Source organism: Biomphalaria glabrata, chromosome 17 (assembly GCF_947242115.1).
Source record: "Biomphalaria glabrata chromosome 17, xgBioGlab47.1, whole genome shotgun sequence".
Lineage (NCBI taxonomy): Eukaryota > Metazoa > Mollusca > Gastropoda > Planorbidae > Biomphalaria > Biomphalaria glabrata.
Window position 1 is genome coordinate 18899315 of NC_074727.1, and position 25072 is coordinate 18924386.

Sequence of the window (25072 nt, forward strand, 5' to 3'; positions counted from 1 at the left end):
AGATATCAAACTGCGTACGCCTTAAATAACGTACAATTAAAATCCACACCGTCTGCCCTAATTTTCTCCATTGAAATAAAATGTCTGCTATTGATGTGTATCGATCTCAGTGTCCTAGTCATTTCATTGACTTTGTCAATAGTTGTATTCATAACTTTCCAACTACGTCACGCTTCAATACTCTCCTGTTACCTATATGTGTAAACATTCAGACCACAATGGTGTTCCATACTTTTCTTCCTTTAACAAAACTGAGAAGTAGGTGTCGTTTTTCAACCAGGTCACACAGAGTATGAAAGGCCGATTCGTCCGTTTATTTCAATTTCTTTCATCGTACACGCCCTGATTTCAAAGAGAGGCACTTCCAAATATTAGTAGATCACAGCCATTTAAATAAGTGTGTGTGATCTGAGCCCGAAAATCAATGACACTTAGTTTAAGATAAAATTAGAATCTGAAAGATTACGCATTGATAAATTTAGTGGTGTCTGTAATATTTATTTTGTGGATGTAGATCTACAGGCATAATGAATAGGTGACTTAAGATGTGAGCTGTAATAGAGAAGTAATCAAGTTCTTTTATTTAGATCGTAATTCAGGATTAATATTCATTTCTGGAAACATTTCAGAGCATTATGAATGGCGAGAATTCGTCTGATTCTCTGCTTACTTTGTTTTTTCTGTCATTACACACAACAGGCGGTAAGTAGACTCGTTAAAATCTGTCTTATGATAAGGATCTAATTACCGCGCTAAGGACATTGAATCACTTTGTCCGTGGCGGATTTACAATGTTTATTTATTGACATTGGAAATTAAGAATTACCTGAGTTCATCTGAATACAAAAAATATGGCCCGGGGGGGGGGTGAGAAGGTGTATCTTATAAAATACAGACGTTACTTTAAAAAAACGAGATGATTGCGTCCATTAGTTGATGGACGTGCTGGCCACATGGCATACTTATTATTTATGAAATCGATCTCTCACACTGATTGTTTTCATTTAGTTGTTGTTAGACGGTCATCAGTCGTCCTCATTAGCATACAAAAATGTTATAGGCCGGCCATATAAATAGTTTATTATTTCCTCATCATCGGATTCGAAGAGATTCGCCTTATTACAGTCTAATAGAAGGCGGCGTAACAGAGATGCACCACGGAAACGCTATGAAGATCAATTCGGGCGCCATGTTGCCCTCATTGACAGATGAAGACAGCTGGCAGTAGAGGGTCTCTGTAAAAGTCAATTGTCAGTAGGAGGCCTCTGAAAGAGACAGTTGGCAGTAGATGACCTCTGAAAGAGACAGTTGGCAGTAGATGGCCTCTGAAAGAGACAGTTGGCAGTAGATGGCATCTGAAAGAGACAGTTGGCAGTAGATGGCCTCTGAAAAAGACAGTTGGCAGTAGATGGCCTCTGAAAGAGACAGTTGGCAGTAAATGGCCTCTGAGTGAGACAGATAGAAGTAGATAGCCTCTGAAGGGGCAGATGTCGCGATACACGCATTTAAAACCCAAAGAAAAGCCCTTGGCGAAGACAGGCGAAAAAAACGAAAAAAAAAGTACATAGATCCCCGGTGGACAAAGAATTTGTTGCTTTATTGATGCAAACAATGCAGGTCGTAACTAGGGTTATCTAGGTCACGTCAAGTACATCATTCATCCTTAGCCTAATCTTCGGAACAGAAGACGATTCCTTATTATTATGTTAGAAACAAATATTCATTCTCTGACACTGCCAGTGTCGAGCTTCGTTAGAGGGAAACACAATTCATTGTAGTCCATTTCACAGTGTCCACGGAGAAATTATTATTATTATTCTATGGGCTTCAAAGCAATTTTATATCAATGACCAAGATGTTTTTCAGCCACATTTATCTACTTTAAAGTTTAGTGCACATTGAAGTTTTGTGTGTGTGAGCAGGTCAGGTAGGCGCGAGTGGAGAGGACCTATTTTCTGCTCAACATTAAATTATTTAACAGTAGGCAGATGTTAGCGCTACTGGGTTATATAGGTTAGTGCGGGATAGTATAAAAAGTGATGTACTACATGCTGTCTTAAAACAGTTCAGTGTACAGTTCACCAGTGGTCAGTATAGTATGTCAGGATGGTCGAGTGGTCTAAGGCGCCAGACTCAAGGATATAAACCTTCCCATGGATCATGGGCGAAGAACGTTCTGGTCCACGAATGTGGGCGTGGGTTCAAATCCCACTTCTGACACCAAAAATGTGAGCAGGTCAGGCAGGCGCGAGTGGGAGGACCTATTCTCTTCTCAACATTAAAATTCACCAACAGTAGGCAGATGTTTGCGCTACTGGGTGGGCTCAATCTGTGCACCTCGGTATGGTGATCAAAGGGAAAGAGTCACCTAAGTAACCAGACATACTAACTATACTAACCTAAACTAAATGAAAGCAAGATAACGAAACTTTAGTTTAGGATAAATAAACAAAACGAAACTTTATTTACATAAAAATAAATGAATCAATAATAAAATATTATATATACACTAACTTGACTAACCACTACTACTGAACCTATCAACTAACTAAAACCCTCTAAATCTACACCACTACAAACACTAACAAACTAACCAAACCAACTATCTAACTAAATCACTACAACTACTACCCTAGACCTAGATCTACACAAACACACTACAATAAACTAGTCTAGATCTACAATATTCTACTACTATAACCAACCCATAACTCTAACACTAAAACAAGAACATCTTAGCCTTAGTACACTTACTATTAGTATTCACTAAGAACAGAAACAGACTATAACTTATTACTAAGTTTACTAAGCCACTAAGGCTACACTACAAAACAAAATAACACTAGATTCTAGATCTACAGCAAGAGGTTACAGCAGAGTAATAGCAGTTATAACCAGCAGTTAAAACAGCAGTGTAATTGCAGCAGCTAAAAGCAGTAATAGTAGCCTACAATACATAAAATCATATATTCTAGGTTTAGAAAACTCAAAGCAGGACGCTGCCACTAAGGCTACACTACAAAACAAAATAACACTAGATTCTAGATCTACAGCAAGAGGTTACAGCAGAGTAATAGCAGTTATAACCAGCAGTTAAAACAGCAGTGTAATTGCAGCAGCTAAAAGCAGTAATAGTAGCCTACAATACATAAAATCATATATTCTAGGTTTAGAAAACTCAAAGCAGGACGCTGCCATCTTTAAATTAACATGCTCAAAACATAAACTGCCAACTAGAAAATAAAACTAAATTAAAATATATCTAGCATATTTACACACAGTGCGCCATAGATCTAGTAAAAGAAAATATAAAATAGTTACAAATTTACAGGCCGTCCCAGGTACAGAAATATAAAATAATTACACGACAGACCACAAAGATCTTCGGCTGTCACACAGACATACTATACTGACCACTGGTCAACTGTACACTGCACTGTTTTAAGACAGCATGTAGTACATCACTTTTTATACTATCCCACACTAACCTATATAAAAATATGCGGGAGTACAATTATAAAATCTGACACTAACCTATAAAAATAAAATATATACAAATAGATCTAACCTATACAACAAAAATACATATAAAACCAGCTCAGGGAGCGCAAGCTCACGTGCGTACCGATAGTATCTAATCTTAGTTATCTGTGTATCTATTTACTTTTTGTGATTTGTTGTTTTGGTGCACAACTAAATGAATATTACTATACAGGTGGACTTGTTGCCTCCCACATCCATTGAGTTGGCCGCCATAAATGTCGAGCTGTCTGAGAGTCAGAAGACTCAGAAGGATTTGTTTAACGGCGCCCCACTGGTCACCTGTGAGGACGAGGATGATACAAGGGCGTTCATCCAGACCATCTCCCCAGCTTCACCTTGTGGAAAGAAATGTTTCCTGTTACAGAAATGTGGAGCCGGCGCGCCGAACCAGACAGGTTTTATTTTGTATTCAAGGGTTGGAGAAACATCATATTATATAGATCGGATATTCGCTTATAAAATTATTAGCACTGTTCTGTTGTCTTGATATTTTAAACCTAAGAAAAACTTTTAACCAACCTCTGTAGTTCTTCGTATGTGTGCCCCTGTTTAATGATTTGTTTATTTATATACATCTTTCTTTTAATTTTAAAATAAGTCAGTCTCAAAGTGCCATGTAGATCATTCTGATAGCCACACGACTGTTGCGATTGTTATTGCTAATAAAGAATGTAATCCTACGAATAACTTTAAAGATATACAAAATCTAAAAAAAAAATTGAACAATGATAGCTCGTTTTCGAAAACTGACATATCATATTTTTATCAAATAAAAGCACTGGGATTACTTTTGAAACATGTCCTATTGCCCCTTACTGTCAGAGGCATGTAATACAAATATTTTCTCTGTAAGTACGTATGGAACTTATTTTAAAAATCCTTTAAAAAAAAACAAAGCTTATCGAAGGGAAACAGCTCCGCACTTTTAACTATATCTCTCACTAATGTAAAAGTTATTTCCCTTATTCGATACCTAACAAAATAATTATGTAACAATACTTTATTTACTAATCGCTTTATTTTTTATAGTTTACTCCTGTTTTGTTAGTTGCAATAAATAGATGTTGAAAGTTTCAACTTGATCCGAGAATGGGTGGGGGAGAAAGCTAAAGGAAATAAACCCTACATATTTAACCGAATCTTCGAATACAGAGGGATTAAATTTCCTTGTTTATATCAACAAAAATAAATACATTACCAGTAATTAATTGACTAATTAGTTACATTTTTTTTAAACATTGATTCATATCTTGTCTGTGTAAAAGAATAATTTCGCAAAGTTTCAACTTGATCCGAAAATAGATGTGGGAGAAATAACATCTACAAACTTTTGACCAGAGTAAGCGTTGCAAACAAAAATTATTTCTGAACAGTGCAATGACAAGCTAGTGCGTCATTTATCAGAACGAGGCAAATAATATTTAGGAAATGCATACCTTAAAAATTCAGATTTATAATGTGCAACATCAGCTAAAAATAATTTGAAACTAAAATAGGATAATAACAAAGTTGGTTTTACTCTTTTTTTTTAACTTGCGAATTGACAAGTTGTCTTTGTTTTTTAAAAAACTGGGGCTCTCCTATTTGTATGATAGTGGTAAATCTAATAAACACAAGAGACTTTATTGTTTCTCTAACGATCCACTCATACCGATGTTTGTATTTCAAATCAGTCCTCTCGGTATTTTGACAGAGTTTTGCCTGATCTTTCTTCCGAGTGAGGGCACTCTCAGCTACAAGCAAGCAAGTCTCTACCAGCTGACCATTGGATGCACTGATGACCTGGAGCCAGTGGCCACCAAAACGATGACCATCAACATCATCAACAACTCGCCTCCAGTTTTCCAAAATCAAAACTTACCTTCCTTTGGTTAGAAATACAACATTTTCATTGCACTAGACACTAAGCCAACGGCCATTAATAAAACTCAGTTCATGTAATATCTAGACGTATTTAACCGTAGGATTAATTCCCCTTGTTGGTATTCAACAAAGTAATTACTGTATAATTGACTAATTGGTTATAGTGTTTTTAATTGATTCATGTCTTGTCTATAGCAATGAATAATTGTGAACAGTTTCAACTTGATCCGACAAAGGGTGTGTGGGAAATAACGTGTACACATATTTTACCAGACAGACAGAAAGACAGACAGGGTGAATACATTTAAAAGTCTTGTTGGCCTCCTTCAGTCGTAAAACGACTATGGTTCATCTCGAACAAGCGAGATGAAAGCCTGGGCGTTGTTTATGGTTGGAACGATGTCGCCCACACAGCAGATAATATAAGCTTAGTAAAAAAAAAATAACAATAAATAAACAACAACAATACATAAACAACAACAATAAATAAACAACAACAATAAATGAATGTTGTCATGATTTCATAGCAACTATACCTGCTTCAACTGCTGCTGGCAAATCTGTGTTTTCGGTGGCGGCGAGTGACAGTGACGGTGATCCCATCTACTACTCCATGACCTTGTCACCAGCTACACCGTACCTTACCATTGGATACAGTAAGTCATTCAACCATGACAGTTTTAATAACACTGCTAACATAATAACATTCGTAATCAGTTTTCTCTTGTCTAGCTCCTTTGTCTGGCTAATGGGCATTCGGGAAAATGCCCAGTGGGCCGATACTCAAATGGGCCGGTAGGGCCATGGAAAAGTTCGCATGGATGCCACTAATTATTAAAAGTTTTATAATATTCTCTTGCAAAAGGTGCCCCCTCTGAGCGTCCTGTTTAAAAGCAATCGCTCTACAGTGTAATTCTAATTTAATCTAACAAATTTTCCGCATTAATGTAATATCCTACATCCGTTTGGTTCCGCAAGGTTGTTAACGCCGGAAGTGGTAATGGTCTTAAGCCCATCATTACCTACAAAGTGCTTCCAATGGCATGCGTCTCAAATAGCCTCTGACAACAGTCCAACTACTGAGCCTGGCGGAACCGTTACCACAGACAGGAGAAGGGGCAAAGGCGAGCAACTGGCGCCTAAACTGCCCTAAACCAGTAAGCTTCGGGCAGGAGGGGCTCGTTAGCCTTGGTTGGCTACCCATCTAGGAGAAGGAAAACTCTGAATCCAAACCTCCTTTGCCCTGCTGCTATACCCATCCGTATACAGCGCTACTAGTGGGAGTCATCCTTTAGGGGCTACACACTGAGCAATTTAAAAGCAACAAAAGGCCAATATTTCTTATTAAAATATAGTGCTCACTGTATTGCATGTGCACAGTTATCGATACCTAAGCATAACGATGATTTTGAGGACAGGTATGCCTACAACTGAATGTAGCAAAATTTGTAGGTCACAACTGGGGCTGCGCATCCACGGGAAATACTGCATTCCTCACTAATCTTCGGACTCGAAGACAAGCCTTATATATATGATATGCAATTAATTGGTCTGATTGTAATGTTGTAACTCCAGTGGCGGACTGAAAGGGTTAATGTGTGTGCGGCCTACTGATACACACGATTCAGGCCAATCACACAGGTCAACGGATCAACGGCTGTCGATAGACAAGGGACAGTACTGCTAATAACCGCAAGTATGACCTGTGGTCATGTGATCAAGAGCCTTCACGGTCGAGAGACAGTGTGTTAAAAAGGACAGTCGAGTCCAGGACAGCAAGGCAGTAAGGACTATGTGCTACAAAGTGAGTGCTTGAAAATGTAGCTGTATGAGTCTAGAAGTAGACAGAGAGAGAGAGACTTGTAGTGTTTAGCAGGCCGTTCTATTGTACAAGAAAGCATTTGAATTTGATGTAGCCAATTGTGACGTATTGGCTTTTCATGTACCGTATTTGTCATTAAACCGCCACATTGTTACTTGAAACTCTTGTTGTCAAGTTCTTGTGTAAGATGTGCTGTTGTGTTTAGCAGTGTTTGCAGAAGGCCTGATAGAGAAGATCGTAACAGTATAGAAATGCCCGGGCCGATTTCAACATCCAGTCCGCCCTTGCTCCTTTGTTAGTTAGTATATTTAAAATAATAATAATAATAGTTTTATACAGAGTTACTTTCAGGCTATAGCATGCTCACAGCGCTAAGGTCCAATCTCATTAGTGGACCATTGGGGGGGGGGGGGTATAGGGATTTTCTTTGAATTTATTCAAAGTTTTAGACTCTGGTTAATTTTAAATTTTTGAAAGCTGATCCCTTCCCCTAATGCTATCACACACACTGTGGTTGTTTGTATTATTTAACCGAATTCCCTTAGTCTGGCTGAGTGTGCACCCAGCAATTTTATTATTAGCTGCATTATAATTTGTTAAGTAAATATTTTTGCTTGAGTTCGTCTCCAAATTATTTATGAAGAAAACTGCTTCATTTTAATTATTTACTAAATGTATTCACTGGATTGAAAAACCAAGTGAAATAGAGATTCATTAATTTACATGTATTTATTCTCAATTACTTCCTTCAGTTCTAATTTTCATAACATTTTCCTATGTGAGGTTTATTTCCCTGTTGTTAGTGTTCTCTTCACCTCCTAACAGCTGATGGTCTCGTCAAGACGACACAGGACCTGAAGTACCTGTGCGAGAATACTATAACTGCCAATTTCCAAGCCACCGACAAAATCAATTCACCAATCACTAAAACAGTCACTTTTACCATTGACAGTGAGTTAACCTTTTTTTTTTTAAAGTTAGGTAGATTTAAATACAGATCTTTCTTGAAAAAGCTTGCCGCCCATTGCACCAAACGGTGCTGGAGGATATAAGTCTAAGTAAGTCTAATTTAAATATCTAGACTTTAAACTAAACGAGATGAGTAGCAGCAAATAGAAAGATTGTTTAAATATTTCACAGGTAATTCTTTCTAAGGGAGATAAATGCGATCTATTATTTCGGTTGTCGTTCTTTCTGTGTCAACATGTTTGTTACACGTCTCCTGAATGTGTTATTACACAGACAAGTTCGCTTCCTCTTCTTCTTTTCTCTTTGTAACTCATAAGAGTTGAGTCTAGGACTCTTGGAACTCTAGGCCTATGGAAGCTTGTACTAAGAGTTGAGTCTATGACTCTTGGACCTCTAGGCCAACGAAAGTGTGTACTAAGAGTTAAGCTGTTGTTTTTTTTAACTCTAGACCTATGGAAGCTTGCGTCCAACTGCCAGTTTGGAACCAACTTCCTTAATTTTGAATTTTTTGTGTGTGCCAAAAACTGAAGAGTTTCGAAACGTTGATTCCGCAGTGCACAAACAGTTTAGAGTTAGACCTTTTAAAAAAACTTCTAGCCTATCAACACTTCCTTTATTCAGCCCGCCGGATACACCAAAACTCTAGCTATTAATAGCTTTTCCGACATGGATATAAAAAAAGCTTCAATTAAAATCTCCGATTCGCTTCATTTACCATCTTTATGTTTTGTGACATCGTTTCATATAAAAACAAATGAATAAAACAAATCTGTTGTTGCTTTTTCAGAGGCGAACACGGCGCCTACAATCACTAACCTGGATACGACTATCAGCATTGATGAGAATACTGCATCAGGACCAGTTCGGACTCTAAACGTTCTGGACGATAAAATCGGCACACCTTTGACTTACCATATGACGTCAGTGTCAGGCTCAGGACTGGAGCTTTATTCTTTTGATCGTAAATGTTGATTGTTTATATATAATGTTTAGTGGGTGGCGCGGTGGCTGAGCGAAAAAGCGCTTGGATTCCGAACCGGGGGTTACGGGTTCAAATCCTTGTAAAAAAACTGGGATTTTTTTTATTTCGGAATCTTTGGGCGCATCCGAGTCCATCCAGCTCTAAAGGATACTTTACATTTGTTAGGGAAAAGTAAAGGTGGTTGGTAGTTGTGCTGGTCACATGACACCCTAGTCAAACTTAGACCACAGAAAGAGATGACCTTTACATCATCTTCCTTATAGATCACCAGGTGGGAACTTTTTTATATTATTTAATATGTAGGCCTTTATATAGATAGAAAATGATACGCGAAATACCTTTGATTAACTTATTATTGAAATGATCTTGATGAGATCTCTAGTACCACCCTAACGGATTCGTGTGGAATATTGTACTTAGATTCTTTCTATTTGAATGCTTATTATGAAACTGTTTTGATAAATTCAGATTTTGGCCTCGAATATTGTCGAAAAAAAAGCTGATCCTGCTGCAACTGTTTGCAGTGATTTGTCAATGGTTCTCAAATGACTAGTTGTTCTCTACCCCTACTTTAACCTAATTCTTCGCTCTCTCTCCTTCTCTATTTCTTTCCATATCCACGTATTCCTAAGTGTCTCTCTTACAACATAAACCTACTTCTCTCTCTCTCTCTCTCTCGCTCTCTCCCTCTCTGTCTCTCTTTCCGAACGTAAATTTACTTCTTTGTCTACCTATGTGTTTCTCTTCTCCTCTGTCTAGCTAGATTTGGGCTCAGATGTCTTTTGTAAGCCTCGTTTAGACTCAGTCATCTTCCTTCAAAAAATGGTTATTTTTAAATGATGCAGAGATAACTTTTGTAATTACCAACGTAAATGGAAATTTTTCTGTTTAACAATGTACCGAGCTACCACCTAGGCTTCGAACTATCCAGGAATAGATACATAAATAGATACGTTTCTTATCATTAATGAAAGATACTTGTAATGCCGCAGATCTATTTCATTGTCATCTCATTGAGTCAATCGATCTGCAATGGCGTAGTGAGGGGGGGGGGGGCAAGAGGCAAGATGCTCCTAGCGCCACCCTCAAAGGGGGGGGGGGTGCCACACAGCCTTTATTTCTATGTGATGTTCATGGATAATGGAAGGAGGTCACCTATAATGTACCTTGCCCCGGGCGCACGTTTTTCTCACTACGCCTCTGTCTATTTGTAATCTTGTAATCATTTTAAAGTTAGAATATGACTGCGTATACTCTAATATGAAAAGAAAAAGAAAGTGTTTTTTTTTTTTTATGAATATATAAAATTTGTGTTCTTTTAATTTTGTACTGTTACAGCTACAACCAAAATTCTCTCCACTAAATCGAAGCCCAATTACGAACGGCTTGACACCCGCAGTGTGACCCTGTACTTCGAAGTGACAGACGGCTATTGCACCTCGCCCCAGTACTCACTGACCATCAACATCAATGACGTGAACGAGAGTCCGGTCCTGACCCCGAGTGACCGCAAAATAATTGAAGTCTTTGAAGAAAACGTAAAGACTTTTTTTTTTACTTTGCCACTGACCCAGTATTTTGTTTACTTTGCCACTGACCCAATGTTTTGTTTACTTTGCCAATGACCCAGTATTTTGTTTACTTTGCCACTGACCCAATGTTTTGTTTACTTTGCCACTGAGCCAGTATTTTGTTTACTTTGCCACTGACCCAATGTTATGTTTACTTTGCCACTGACCCAATGTTTTGTTTACTTTGCCACTGACCCAGTATTTTGTTTACTTTGCCACTGACCCAGTATTTTGTTTACTTTGCCACTGACAAAGTATTTTGTTTACTTTGCCACTGACCCAGTATTTTGTTTACTTTGCCACTGACCCAGTATTTTGTTTACTTTGCCACTGACCCAGTATTTTGTTTACTTTGCCACTGACCCAGTATTTTGTTTACTTTAAAAATGTTACATATAATTTTTTTTTTAAACTTCAAGTGTCACAGTAAGTTTTCACACAATACTAACTATACCTATTCACACTGTCACGGTCATTTTTACCTATTCATACTATCACGTAAGCTGTGTATGTAAAAACTGCTAAGGTATTTTTTACTTATTTACAAGTTCATAGTATTTAAAAAGATTTTATCATATTACTCTGTCTGTCTTTCTGTCTGGGTGGATACTAGTACACATTATGTCTCCCACTTCTCATTCTTAGATGAAGTTAAAACTTTGCACAATTATTCATTGTCGATCACATCACATGAATTAATGAAAAACAACAATTATTTATTCAATTAGTGGTAATTAATTAATTATTTTGTTTTACATATAGACAGCTAAGGGTGAACAAGCCTTTTGTGGAGAATTACATCATTCGCTACAATTTTTCAACTAACAATACACTATAAATACTTCTATTTTAATAAGTACTTGGATAGCTCAGTGGCTAACAAATCGGCCTATCATCATGAAGGATCTAGTTTAAATTCAGTTTTAATTCAGAACAACTTTCACTGGTCCATAGCGTACTGTGCATGCTATAAGCATGATCGTTGCACTAGATATTAGCAGTTAATAAAAACAGTTAAAATAAATGTCAATCGTTTATTATTGTTAGTCTAGATTCGACAAAATCTTATTATACGATTCATTCAAAATGATGTGATTTCACTCAATGTAAGCTTTACTTTTTAAAAGTATTTATTAATATTTTAATTGTTTGCACATTGTTTTGTGTATGTGTGTGTGTGCTCACAATCACATTGTCGCATTTTCTTGCATATATTCCACAATGATCTGTAATGGATTGTTATTTTCATCTTTCTAGATAGTGACGCCATCAGGTGTGACCCTAACGGACGAAGACATCAACGACTCTTGGACTTACAGCTTGGTGTCCAGCTCAGATTCACGACTAACAGTTGACCCCAGCTCTGGTGACATCATCACCACTGCCCCAATAGACATTGATAAGGTCAGAGGGCACAGTACTTTGACTAAATTCATTTTACGTTACCTATTTATACTGAATATGACTGGTAATATTAAATATACATTTATGTATAGTAAAAAAAATAAACGCTTCCATTTAAGACCTTGCAATCTATAGGGCAATGGGGCAGATGATGTAAAGATCATCTGTTTCTATGGCTCACGGTTAACGAGGGTGTTCTGTGACCAACACAACTACCAACCACCTTTACTTTTCCATGACTAAATGCATGACGCGTAGGACGTAATCATCTTCTTTTTTTGAAGAAACGTCTGTATTATATAAGATAAGATAATGTCAGGTACCCATTAAAGCTGAATGATCTCAGGGGCGCACTAAAAATCCCGAACTTAAACATCCCAGTCTTCATGAGGATTCGAACCAGAAACCCTTTGGTTAGGATGCCAAGCACTTTAGCACTCTGTCATCGCACACAACTGGAGGTTTTTTGTATCCAGGGCTTTTGTAAGAGAGAATTGAACACCCAAAGCCCTCACTTAATAGAGTTTGATGATGATGTTGATACACATTTATAAATGAATGTTTAATCATGTACTGTTTTTTAAGATGCTCAATTGTAAAACAAATTTCCTCACCGATAATAATGATTATCATTATTATTATTACTATAATACAGAATACAGTCTCCAAGACTTACACTGTTAAGTTTGTAGCTACCGATAAGAAAGGCAAAGTGTCAAATACTGCCACGGCCACAGTCACAATCTACGACATCAACGATAACCCCCCCCCGTACTTCAAATCAAAGAGTTATTCTTTCGCAGCCACTGAGTGCACTGACCCGGGAACTCCACTTGGTGAGAAGATATTTGCTTTTAACTCTAATAACCATTACCTACTGAATAAAGGATGAACTCCAGTGTGTCAGATTTAATAAAAAGAAACTAACAAAGCCCCCCCCCCCCCCCACCCCACCTTTTTATTTTATTTTTCAAAAGAACAACAAATGAGGCCCCCCTTTCTATAACTACTCGACGAGGTTCTCATGAGAGGGGGAATTAAAAAAAACAACAACAGAACAAAAAACAACTAAATATAGCAGTCTGGAAAATGCTTTTGTTTCCCGGTAGATTTCCCGGAAACACATCGTTGGAAAGCAAGAAACCAATGCATCACTTATCTGTAATATCTTTGTTTAATTCCATATTGCTAGCTTTGATTTGGCTGTGTTACATAATTGCCATCGTATTGGGTCTGAAAAGATAGATTAAAGAGTTACAATTTGCTCTATTCTCTTTTTGGTCAAATGTTTATTAGTTAGTGCTGAATAGCTGTCTGTTTCTTTCTAAAAACGCTCGTGGCACTCTGGCCTACTTTAATGTAGACTTCTGTTTAGGTAGCCAATGAAGAGTCGAAAACGGTAACCCTGGGATGAATATTTATCTGCCCCATAGATCACAAGGTCTGCAACTGGAACTTTACCTACAAGAGAGATGCACAAAAACAATTTTTATGGCTTATCAAAGCAGATGCACCGGATGTGTGAAACACTACAATAAATCACAAGGCTTACAAGAAAAAACATTTGGAATAGTTTTTGGAACAAAACAACAAATAAAATAGAATTAAAGTCTAACTGCTTATTTTTAAATGACCTTTTTTTTCCTACGTGACTATTCTTGGTTGTATCGTACTCAGTGATATGTGTACAACGAATTAAAAAATGCTTAAATAACATTAAAAACTAAAGAAAATTTCTCTCCCCTTTCGTAAAAATATATTGTAAAATTTAGATCATTACTAACATTTAAACGCGTTATCTGGAGAACTCTTACATAAACAGTAGCAGACGTGAAGACCAAAAGGAAAGCTACCAACGAAGATAGAAGCTGATGTTGAAGAGAGAACTTTGTCTAATACGTGACAAACTAAGTAGGTCAGATCTGAGTCTGCCTAGCCTCGTAAGAATACTGCTCCCTTCCTTAAAAGACATTAGCCCTTGTGATGGTCTTGTATAGGAGACTTATGATTTTAAAAAAAGTTTGAACTAAACCTTAACCTTGACATTTCTGTTCCAGGCAAGGTGGTTGGGGATGACGATGACTCCACTTATCGCAACAATGATTGGCTTGTATACGGTGGTGGCGGCGGCAAGATGTCTGTCATGTCAGACGGCACTGTCATACTGACACAAGCTTGTGTTGACGGCGAAACTGGGTCAGGTATTAAACATATTTTATTTCTAATTATTATATTTAAATTATTTTTAAAAGTACATTATTTTCCCAAGGCCTTTATCAACTGTGTCTGCCTGGGTGGAATCTTGTACACGTTACGTCTCCCACTTCCCATTCTCGGATCAAGTTGAAACTTTGCACAATTAATCACTGTTGATGACAACAAATAAATCAAATAAAAAAAATTGTTAATCCATTAGTCTTAATTAATACATTTTGTTTTATATAGAGAGACAGTAGAGCCGACTAAGCTTAGAGGAGATAAGCCTTTTGTAGAGACCTAGATTGCTTGCTAAAATTTTAAAACTAACAATATACTAAAAAAACTTCTACTTTGATAAGTACTTGGATAGCTCAGTGGCTAACAAGTCGTTCTTCAAATCGTGGAGGCTCTAGTTTTAATTTAGACTCGATCGATATTTTTGTTTCAAAATGACTTTTGAAAAGGCAGCACGGAAACCTTCTCCCTGATACCTCCTCCTCCCACCTCACTGCAAAAGTCATTGGACCATAACGCACAATGCAGGCTTTAAGTATTAAAGTTGCGATAAACAAAATATGATTTTAAAGTACTTCTAATCGAACACATTTATTTATGCAAGTCTAGATCGATTAAAAATTAATGACATATTGATTCAAAATAAATTTGGCAATTTCACACAATATATCTTTTTTTTTAACCAAACCTAATATTGCCACCGCCATAAGACATGTATCTCAGCTAGACAAGCCAATTAGGTAAATCACTCAACACTGACTACAGTGGTAACAGACAATAGGAACTATGATGACAGACAGCAGAAACTATCGTGGCGACAGACAAAAATTAATGGCGACAGACAGAAATGATTATCATGCGGCCATGCCGCCATACTAAATCAAATATCTACATTAAAGTAATAAAAAATTATAATTGTAATTTTTGTTTTAAATGCCTCAAGGTGAAGCGACGATCACAGATCAAGGGGAATACCCAGGACCTCTCAGTGGTCTAGATGTCCCCATAGCTCTTACGTGTGGGGTCAGTATGTTTTTTTCTTTGACCATTAAAACCATTAAATATCAGGACTATATAGTCACCATGGAATGATTTAGTGGCATCATTAAATGCAGGATGTTATAGTAGGTAAGAGATAACGAGTTAATAGGAAATTAAATAAAAAGAAGTGAAAGAGAGAGAGAGAAAAAGGAAGAATGTTAAAAGCAAGAAAGATTGAGAGACAGGCGAGAGAATGAACGAGAGAAAGACAGAAAAACAAAGTTAAATTAAGAAAGAGAGTGAGAGAGATAGAAAGAGAGAAACAGAAAGATATAATAGCAAGAAATAGAGCTAGTGGGAGATAGAATATTTAGATGTTTTACCTTTTACCTTTACCTATCCCTTAGTCTGTTGGATTGTTGGGGCACCATGCAAGATTTGTTGACCTTCTTTCTCCATATCTCTCTTTTGCCTTAGAACCTCTTTCAAAGGCAGGTCCGTCCACTCTTTTATGTTGTCTTCTTATCGCTTTCTCAGTCTGCCTCTTCTTCTTTTTCCTGGTACTATTCCCTAAAAGAAGGTCATTGCGAGCCCCGAAGACCTTGTATAATGGCCATAGATTTTTAGCTTGTGTTTTTTTTAGGATAGTTAGCAGGTCATCATGGGGGGTCCAATCGCTGCTGTAACTCTGTCTCTAATCTCTTGGTTTGTGATGCGTATCCTTCTGTAGCATCTCAATTTCACTGCTAGGATCCTCCTCTCTAACTCTGCAGTCAGCGTCCAAGAATCACAAGCATATAAACATTTGGCCATGACCAGGGAGCGCATCAGTCTGATTTTGGTGCCGAACCTTTGTCTTTCCATATTATTTTAAGTTTTGAAAGGGCTTCTGTGAACTGTGCATTTCGAGCCAGTAGTTCAGGATTCGTTCCCTCATCAGAGACATTGGCTCCGAGGTATCTGAAACTATTGACACTATTCAGCTTTTCATCTCCAATTCTGATGCCCTGTTGGCTATTGTTCATAATTTTTTTTTTTTGCATTTATTTGCATACCATATGCTGAAGAAGTCTTTTCTATGCGCGTCACCAAGTCATCTAGTTTTTCTTCTGTCCCTGCTACGCCATCAATCTCATCGCTAGTTAGTAATTCTTCTTCCTCCAATACTTACAGTACTTTCATAGCCCTCGAGAGCATCTTCCATATTTAGATTAAGAAAATAAAAACGGAGAGAGACAGGAAAAGATTTAATGGAGAGAGAGAGAGAGAGAGAGAGAGAGAGAGAGAGAGAGAGAGGGAGTGAGAGAAAGAGAGAGAGAGAGAGAACTATTTGTTTCATACTTTTAAAACTTCCCATTCTATCTCTTCTTTCAAAATCAGCCATGCCCTCCCCCTGTTCCCCCCGCAACAGCAGCTCCAGCGACCACCAAAACAGCAGCCGCCACTACAAAGGCGACAACCAGCTCCTCCTCGGGAACAGCAGGTGGCAGTGGAGGCGGAGGAATCACCGACTACCTTGGCTGGATGATCCCCGCCATCATAGGCGGATTGATATGGCTGGCCCTGATGGGGTTCTTGATCTACCGTTACTGCTTCCCCTGCAGAAACCCTTGCGCTGGACGCTGTGTTCGTCAGTAAGTATTATGCGCTTATTAAAACTTATGTAAACCCCATTGAGGCCCATTTCTACATCTAACTATTAACGAGGGTTTCAAATGGCCAGCACAACCTTTATTTTCCCCCTTTTTTCAAAAAATGTCAAGTTTCAACTAGATAAATCTGTTATAATAACATTATTATAGGCTTCACCCAAGGGTTTGATCTGACGCTCCTCATCAAGTCAAGTACTACCTAATCATACGTCTCTAAAATGCTTTGCTTAATTAAAACCAAATAAAAAGCACATTATTTATCCCAGTAAAATAATTGTTTTTTTTTTAAGTTATATTTCGGTAGGTGGGTGTTAACAAAATATTTCAAAGCCTTTTGAGGAGAGGTTTTGGTGGATCTTTTTTTCCTAAATACTAAATACTTTAGATGTTAATAGTTCTTTGTATGTATATACCGATAGTGCTTACTCCTGTATCAAATATTAAAAAAATAGTTTGGTTTGAATTAAATTTAAAAATATCCAAAGAATTTAAGGGAAATCTTTGTGTTAATCATTTAACATTTTATGTTGTTTTTTTCTTGTATTCTATTTTTCATTAGACCCAAGACTCCTAAACCTCCACCAAAGGCGCAGGAACCAAAGCCCCCAAAGCCAGAGAAACCCAAGAAGCTTCCACCTCCTCCACCGCCGCCTACAAAAGTGACGCCTCCACCTCCCCCGCCACCTCAACCAGAACCACCGTAAGTTTAAAAAAAAAAATCAGAATAATAATTATTAGGGTAATGGTGAGGTAATCATTGTACAAATCAGCTACCAACTTTTAAACTAATTTGGCAACATCATATTATTTGATTATAAAAACAAATATATTATGTTCATATCCAATAGAAAATAGATATAGCTAATTATGTTTTTAGTATATTTATCACTAAAACTAATCATAAAATTAGACCATTATGAATTTTTTTTAAAGCAGCAGGACCATTTAAAAAAAAGTTTTCTAAACGATTGGAATATTGGTACGATATTGATACGACTTATCTAATACAATTTTATTCTGAAATGGTTTGTTCTTCGCATTATTCTGAGTTTGGTATTTCTTAGAGTTGACTATAGGTTAATTGTTCTTGATTATTTAAAAAAAAAAGACTATCAATATAATTTCTAGGTCAAACAATAGTTTTATATGGTTTAGATGTCAAAATATATAACAGAGGTAAATATTTTTTTTCCAATCAGAGCTGACCCTTATCTTTTCGGTTTCTGGAAAGAACGTAAGTAAATTTTTTTTCCAAAGATACTTTTTTTTTTAAATACCATCAAAGAGGCCTATTTTAATTGTTTGTTTCAACAATATCTATAGACATGCTAACGAAGCAAAGTTTATGTACGCTCATTTTTGTTATATAAACCATGTCAAGAAAGTTTTATTTAAAGATTATTATTGCTAAGTAAATGATACAATTTAGTTAAAAGTAGACAAAAATGTTTCGTATACTTTCTAAATTTAGTAAACAATCAATTTGGAAATGTTCAGCCATGGCGGCAAAGCTATAAATAGCACGCTTTTTTTTTGGTGTATCCGGTGTCCAAACTAAAGAAGTGTGGGATACATTTGGGAATCCATTACCTTGTTGACATATAGTTAGAAAAGAAGAGTAGTATCCCGCGCATACGCCCAACCCCCTCTTTTTTTCTGCGAAAGTTATGTGGGGTAACACTAGTCCGACTTGCAAAAATAAAATAGTTATATTTCCATGAATTTTTCATCGTGGTGTACCGCATGGTTGGGCCACGAAAAGAATTATAAAATTTAAAAAAAAATTATGGTTTTTATATAGCGCTACTTTCATGCTTTCCGTGCAGCCTTTAGGCGCTCAGTAACACAACTCTGCGCTCAAGTCGGGTGTCGAACCTCGAGCCCCCATCATAGGTAGCCAACCCAAGCCAAGTTCAAGCGCACTTGGCCTCTCGACTACGCTTCCCACAATTATATATATATATATATATAGATAGATAGATAGTCTGTGTGCACAACTTTTCTCAAGAAAGAATCTTATCATCTTAACATCTTACGTTTTCACGTTCTCTGAAACAGAATTTACTGATCAGGATCATCTCAAGCAGCCAGCCAGGGCGGCCAAACCTCAGCCTATTGAGAACATGCCACCCGCTGAGGTTGTACCCAGAGGCAACGCCGTTCCTCCAGAGAATCTCAAACTGGGAAACCCAGGCATTGGACAATGGAACCTTAAACCAGCAGCCCCGAGTAACGGCGCCCAGCCGACTGTCACCCAGGCCGCGGCACCCCAGAAATCCAAATGTGTTATTTTGTGAAAGTATAGTATTTGCATAGTAGCAATTTTTGATGGTGTGTAGGTCGTAGTATATTTTAGTGAGGGAGAGAATGCTGGGAAAAAAATGGTGGGAAGTCATGGTATGAAGTTAGTGAAATGTCAAATATTGTTTTAAGTAGCAAATCCATTCCATCTGTTTCTCAGTCTTTTAACAAATCTATCTCAAGGAGTATCGAACCGGCGCACTAGGGGCATCTGGAGAGGACCAGGCCCATCACCTGAAGGCAGTCGAAAGCTTACAGAAAATACATATTTTGTTGTGTCTGCTTTCTAAAGACATTATATTCCGCTACTCCTGTAATATTTGTTATACTCCTTAAATAAACTTTCTGTACCCAATTATTGTCAAGCTTTTTTCTAAAAGAATGGAGAAATCTAGATCTACCCAGTTACTCCATACCACAAACTGCTTGAATACAATGCACCCCCTCAGTTTGAGAAACGCTGCTGTAATGTCAAAGGTATTAATAGCCTTAATACAGAAAGCTATACTTTATACAATAACAAATTTAAAGTATTATACTGAAAATCTCATAATAATAATAATAATAAGGCTTGTCTTCGAGTCCGAAGATAAGTGAGGAATACAGTATTTCCCGTGGCGGGCAGCCCCAGCTGTGACCTACATATTTTGTCAAATCCAGGGCAAGCATAACCATTGTCCGCAGGTGGTCGATTTAGATTTTCTTTTCGTCGTCTGCGTTTGTCCTCGGCAGCAGATTTTCTTTTGGTCTCAAATGTGTATCCCGCGGCCTTCGTGAGTGACCTCCAGCTGTCTCGTTCCGACGCCGCATGTAGCCAGGTTGACGCAATGTGTTCAATCTTCGACGTCTATCTCATTATAATCACTGGCAATTTGCCACAACAACATCATTCGTGTGATGCATGAATAGTACATTGACTTGTAGGAAAATTCTAAATTACAATAAATGATACTCTTCCTAGTTCTAGAAATTTGCATACAAATCGAGTGTACTTTTAGTGAGAAAAAAAATAACCTTGACCTAAGAATTGATATTTGCTAAAACATTTACATAATTACATGCTTGTCTTTCCCTCTTTTTTTGGGTGCAAAGAACACATCTGACTGCATCTGATGTGTCAAAAATGTAGGTCACAGATGGGTCAGCGTAGTTACGTGAAATACTATCCACATCTCCTGATTTCGAATATGCTTTATTATGAAAAAAAAACACTTAGCACATAATTGATGATTTAATTAAGTGATGTCAGCCGCATCATAAATTAATGACAAAATGTACTTACATTGATTGGTTCATTGGCTTTGAAGTAAATTATTTATATGATACTTTTATGTGTTTATTTTTTTATTTTTTTTATTAGAGATAGATTTGATTGCAATTTTCAGTTAAATTTGGACTAAAGGCCTTGTTGACTTTTTATATTTTATAAATTTAATTATTTTACATATCTGTACATAGATAGATAGATAGATAGATAGATAGATAGATAGATAGATAGATAGATAGATAGATAGATAGATAGATAGATAGATAGATAGATAGATAGATAGATAGATAGACAGATAGATAGATCATTTGTAAAGTTTTCCGACCTAACGATAAAACGTGTAGTTGTTTTATTTTTTTACATTATTTAAAACAATTTTTGTTTCGCTAAGTCTCCTTTCAGCACTACACCCCCCCCCATTCTTCGTATATAGAGAGCGAGAAAGAGAAAGACAAAGAGAAGGAGATGATACTCCTACATTTTTATTTGTCCCTGTTAGCCAATCAAATAGAACCTGCTATCTCGCTCTCGGACACGTGACTAAACGCAGACGTTCTTAAACTGTTGTCAGCGGACTCCCCCTGAGGGTCTATTAGACTATTACGAACTATGCTATGAAGACTACAACCAAATATTTGATGAGATACTTCACTTGGATATCCCCTACTGGTTTTGCGCATGGACATACTCAGATTCCAACGACACGTGAATCCACACTAATGCAGGAGCAGCCAATTGAAATATCCACAAACGAGGAACTTAAACCAATGTTTGAAAAAGGATGCCACAAATTCTGGTTACAGAAGCAGATTTTAATATTATATCCTGAGTTATGGGTCATTAGGAGATTACAATTTTAATAGACATACTCTGTGTATCGTATTTATTTTTCATTTGTAACTTTTGTAAAGTGCATTTATGTAACTTTTTCACTTAGGGGTCCGTGGGCAAGTTTTGACTGTATAAAGGGATCCCCGGGTAAAAAAAAAGTTTGAGAACCTCTGAGTCTGGCTTAACGGATTATTGACGACCTTGCTATTTCTTTTTCTTCAAATAACCAGTTACCACAAGGCAACACACGTGATTTAAGGACAAAAGGGGGATCAACCTGTAACCACCTAATAATCAATTTTCTTACTTCCCCTTCTGTCTTTGTCATCTTGTGAGCTGCTATAAGCCAAAGCAAATTAACAGCCACTTGAGCGATTCAAGAAGAAAACCCTATAGATTAAGTTTTTTTTTCTTACATTTATCCTCTCAAAAACCTCATGAATTCAAAGACACTTTTACAGAATAGTCTACTTTATACAGAGGTGGCAAACCCGATCCGGAGGGCAGGGTCTATAGATTTTCTACACGCATTTCACGGGCAGCTTGAGCTAAAAGAAACAATTAAAAAAGAAAAGACCAAAATATACAAAATAGTAAAAAACAACTTATAAAAGGAAATAACTGCACATTTATTGTCATATCTTTTAATACGGCCTGATCTATTTTCCTTTTATAAAATAAAACACAATTTATTAATTACAACTAATTAATTAACCCTTTTTCTTTTTCCTGCTACTGTTCCCTGAAGGAAGTTCCTCGCGATCCCTGACAACCTTGTCACGTGGTCATTGAGGTTTGACGTTTGCGTGTTGTTTTTTAGAGTGAGGGTCAGATGGCTGTTGTAATCCTGTATGTCACTGGTCGGATGTGGACAGTGGGCCTTAGTCTGGACATGAAGGGACAACAGTTTATGAGTTTCAAAAACCAATTTGTCGGAACTGTCAAGAACACTCTAAGATCAATAAATAATTGTGTTCAATCAAGTCAAAATAAACAAGAAAAACATTTTAAAAATACTTAATAAAAAAACAACTTATATTAAGTGTAATTCTATCAATTAGTTTGGCTCAGTCATGTGCCATTGACCTAGACTAAATATGTTTTGGTTTAGCTTTTACCTTTCTCATTGCGCTATGATCCTATCACTTGTCTGGACCAGTTGTGAAAGGGGGAGGGAAGATGGGGGTATCTTTGTGAATATTTACATGATCGTTTTTTGAATGCATAAAAAGAAATTATCACTTAGAACTCATAATTCCGCAAGGAGACGAATTCAGCTTATACCACCACATCTGTCAAGTACGATTTCTTTCCCTTGTTTAAGATACCAAACAGAATAATTAATTACCAATAGTTAATAAACTAATTGATAAATTGTATTTTTTTTCTTGTATTGTCAGGTGAAAGAAATAATTGTGAAAATTTTCAACTTGATCCGAGATTGGGTGTGGGAGAAATAACGTGTACACACTTTTTACCTGACAGACAGAGTGAGTTGATATAAGCGCTTTATAATAATGAAATAAGGTCTCTGATTACTTTAAAAAAAAACAGTACAGGTAGTTCTTGCAACTTTAAACTACCATTTAAGAAATATCATATCAGACATTTACTAATTACATATCTCGCCAGTTCTTGATCTTTTATAAAGATTTTACCTTTACGTACAAAAGGTCTGAAAGGGTAACTTTACTTTTTACCTGAAGGAGGATCATTATCAGTAAAGATTTAACTTTATGAGAAAAAAAGAATTAACATAAAAGAAAATGTTTTTAAAGCAATTCTTCCTATATCTGGTGACTATTTTGTAAGAGCTTCTCTCTCTCTGTGATTAACTAAGGAAAATGATTTTTTTTATTCCGCCTCCCATCTATCCTTGCCTCCCATGTCACTACCTTTCTCTCTATCTCTCTACCTCCCTACATCCCTCTCTACCTCCCTCTCTGCTTTCAACACTGTCCCAACAAAATCTAGTTACCCGTAGCCTCCCTAAGATTTTGGATTCCTCTAAGAACCTAACCCTAACCCTGTTGAGTAACCACTCCTGTGATTAGCCCTTAAGAAAATAATTGCTGAACTTATTGCACTAAAACGCTGAGATCAAATCTTTTTCTTCAACAGAAATGTAACGTAGAATTAATAAACAATCTCTGTCATCAATGGGGAAAAAAAACACCGCGAAGTCGATTCAACGTTTAGATGTAAATCTGTTCAAAGTTCAGCAACTCCTTCCATGCCAGGACTATTTAAAGGCAATAGGGGCCCACCTCTCTCTTGTGGCTTTGCTCATCCTGGGAAGAGACATAAGTATAATAGATCTTTTTTTATATGTTTATTCATTATAAATGATAAGATACGATACTTTCATTATAAATGATAAGATACGATACTTCTTGAAAGACACTAGGCCTACTATAAAATTTGATGCATATTTTGGATTCGCAGTCGGCTGCTAGAATGTTACCAAAAGACATTTACATTGTGGCCTGTTTGGCTCTTGTGATCAACACTCACTTCCTTGGGGCGGTAAGTTTTGTGTTTGTGTGGTTGTATAGTTTACTTGTAGTCTTGAACAAAACAAACAAATAGCTCTGACATCGGCATGTTTAAATCTATTTTTATATGGCTGGTTCTCATGTAATCAAGAAAATATTCTGAAATAATTAGAGTTATATACAAAGTAAATATAATTTTTTTTTTGTTCCTTTCAGATTGATTTAGACTTTGATCCAGCATTGGTAAATTCCTTTATTTACTTTTTACTTTTTTAGCGGCCCCCGAAAGGGGAAAAGACGCAATTAGTTTTGTGTGGTCTGTCCACCCTTCCCGTTTAGATCTCATAAACCAGAAAAGAGAGTGAAAATCCGACATCATAATATTTTAGACCCTTCAAAGTTATGCAACGGCTACTTATTTTCTTTTCTGAAAGCGAAAATTTTTATTTTTAAAATCAAGTAAGCTAGCAGTTTTTTTTTCATAAAAATATACCATTTTTACAACTATTCACTATTAATAGTAAAAAACACGGTAGATGACAATTTACAGTACATCTATGCAAACCTTGTAGATTGATTGTCAAAAATTATTTTTTTACAAATGTATTGCTAAGTTAGTTAAGTTTTGTCATACTTACTACTTCATTTACAAAAAGAAAGAGAAAAAATATATTTAATATGCATTTAAGTGGCATATAATTTAAAACAACAATTAATAAGTTTGTTCATATTATCACGTGAAGTGCAGGGCTGCTTCGCACTTTTGAAAAAGAGTCTGACCCTTTACAAAACAATTAGATCAATTAGATAATCATTATATGACATGAGTTAGGCCAGGTTCACATCTAACTTTACCTTCGCTTTCACCTATCCCTTAGTCTACTTTCTACTGTACCGTTTGGACACCACATGAGATCGGTCAACTTTCTTTATCCACTCTTTTCACATTTGCCTTTGAATGCAGTTCATTATGATATTCTTTCTGAGAATATTGAAACTTGTCTTTTTACTTGCCTAGGTCGTTTCTACACAAACTGTCTTTGTAATTTTGTTGTGGTTTACATTTCTAAATGTCATTAGATCATGAGTTTTCTTAGGTCATATAAATAAATTTAAATTTACTATTAGTAAAATTATAAATAAATAGTCATTACCACCGGCTACGCCCGTTGATTGG

The 25072-nt window shown here is 36.6% G+C and overlaps 2 protein-coding genes and 1 non-coding gene across 9 annotated transcripts in view; all 3 read left to right on the plus strand.

Moving 5' to 3' along the window:
• The first annotated feature begins 385 nt into the window (after nucleotides 1-385).
• LOC106068591 (protocadherin Fat 2-like) lies at nucleotides 386-20627 on the plus strand. Its single transcript, XM_056015994.1, has 15 exons — nucleotides 386-702; nucleotides 3716-3938; nucleotides 5237-5413; nucleotides 5934-6062; nucleotides 8054-8179; nucleotides 8985-9158; nucleotides 10518-10717; nucleotides 12008-12154; nucleotides 12810-12990; nucleotides 14212-14355; nucleotides 15312-15391; nucleotides 16730-16983; nucleotides 17561-17701; nucleotides 18201-18235; nucleotides 19060-20627. Exons 1-15 carry the CDS (start codon nucleotides 640-642, stop codon nucleotides 19296-19298), a joined length of 2313 nt encoding a protein of 770 aa, XP_055871969.1. The 5' UTR covers nucleotides 386-639; the 3' UTR covers nucleotides 19299-20627.
• Nucleotides 2101-2220, plus strand: Trnal-caa (transfer RNA leucine (anticodon CAA)). The gene is made up of 2 exons: nucleotides 2101-2138; nucleotides 2175-2220. It is a non-coding gene; the product is annotated as a tRNA-Leu (tRNA).
• A 2921-nt stretch (nucleotides 20628-23548) lies between the features above and the next one.
• Nucleotides 23549-25072, plus strand: part of LOC106067246 (salivary glue protein Sgs-3-like) — a 54908-nt gene continuing 53384 nt past the window's right edge. For all 7 annotated transcript variants that reach the window (XM_056015387.1, XM_056015389.1, XM_056015388.1 and 4 more), the window contains exons 1-3: nucleotides 23549-23707; nucleotides 23846-23926; nucleotides 24112-24138. In XM_056015387.1, coding sequence (XP_055871362.1) covers nucleotides 23858-23926; nucleotides 24112-24138 — 96 coding nt within the window. In that variant the 5' untranslated portion in view covers nucleotides 23549-23707; nucleotides 23846-23857. The remainder of the gene's footprint in view (nucleotides 23708-23845; nucleotides 23927-24111; nucleotides 24139-25072) is intronic.

Bases quoted from the DNA above. Each gene is read 5' to 3' on its own strand.
- LOC106068591 (XM_056015994.1), top strand. From the start codon at position 640: ATGGCGAGAATTCGTCTGATTCTCTGCTTACTTTGTTTTTTCTGTCAT. The intron at 12,991-14,211 runs GTGAGAAGATAT...TTTCTGTTCCAG, and splicing joins TGACCCGGGAACTCCACTTG to GCAAGGTGGTTGGGGATGAC. The intron at 18,236-19,059 runs GTAAGTAAATTT...TCTCTGAAACAG, and splicing joins TTTCGGTTTCTGGAAAGAAC to AATTTACTGATCAGGATCAT.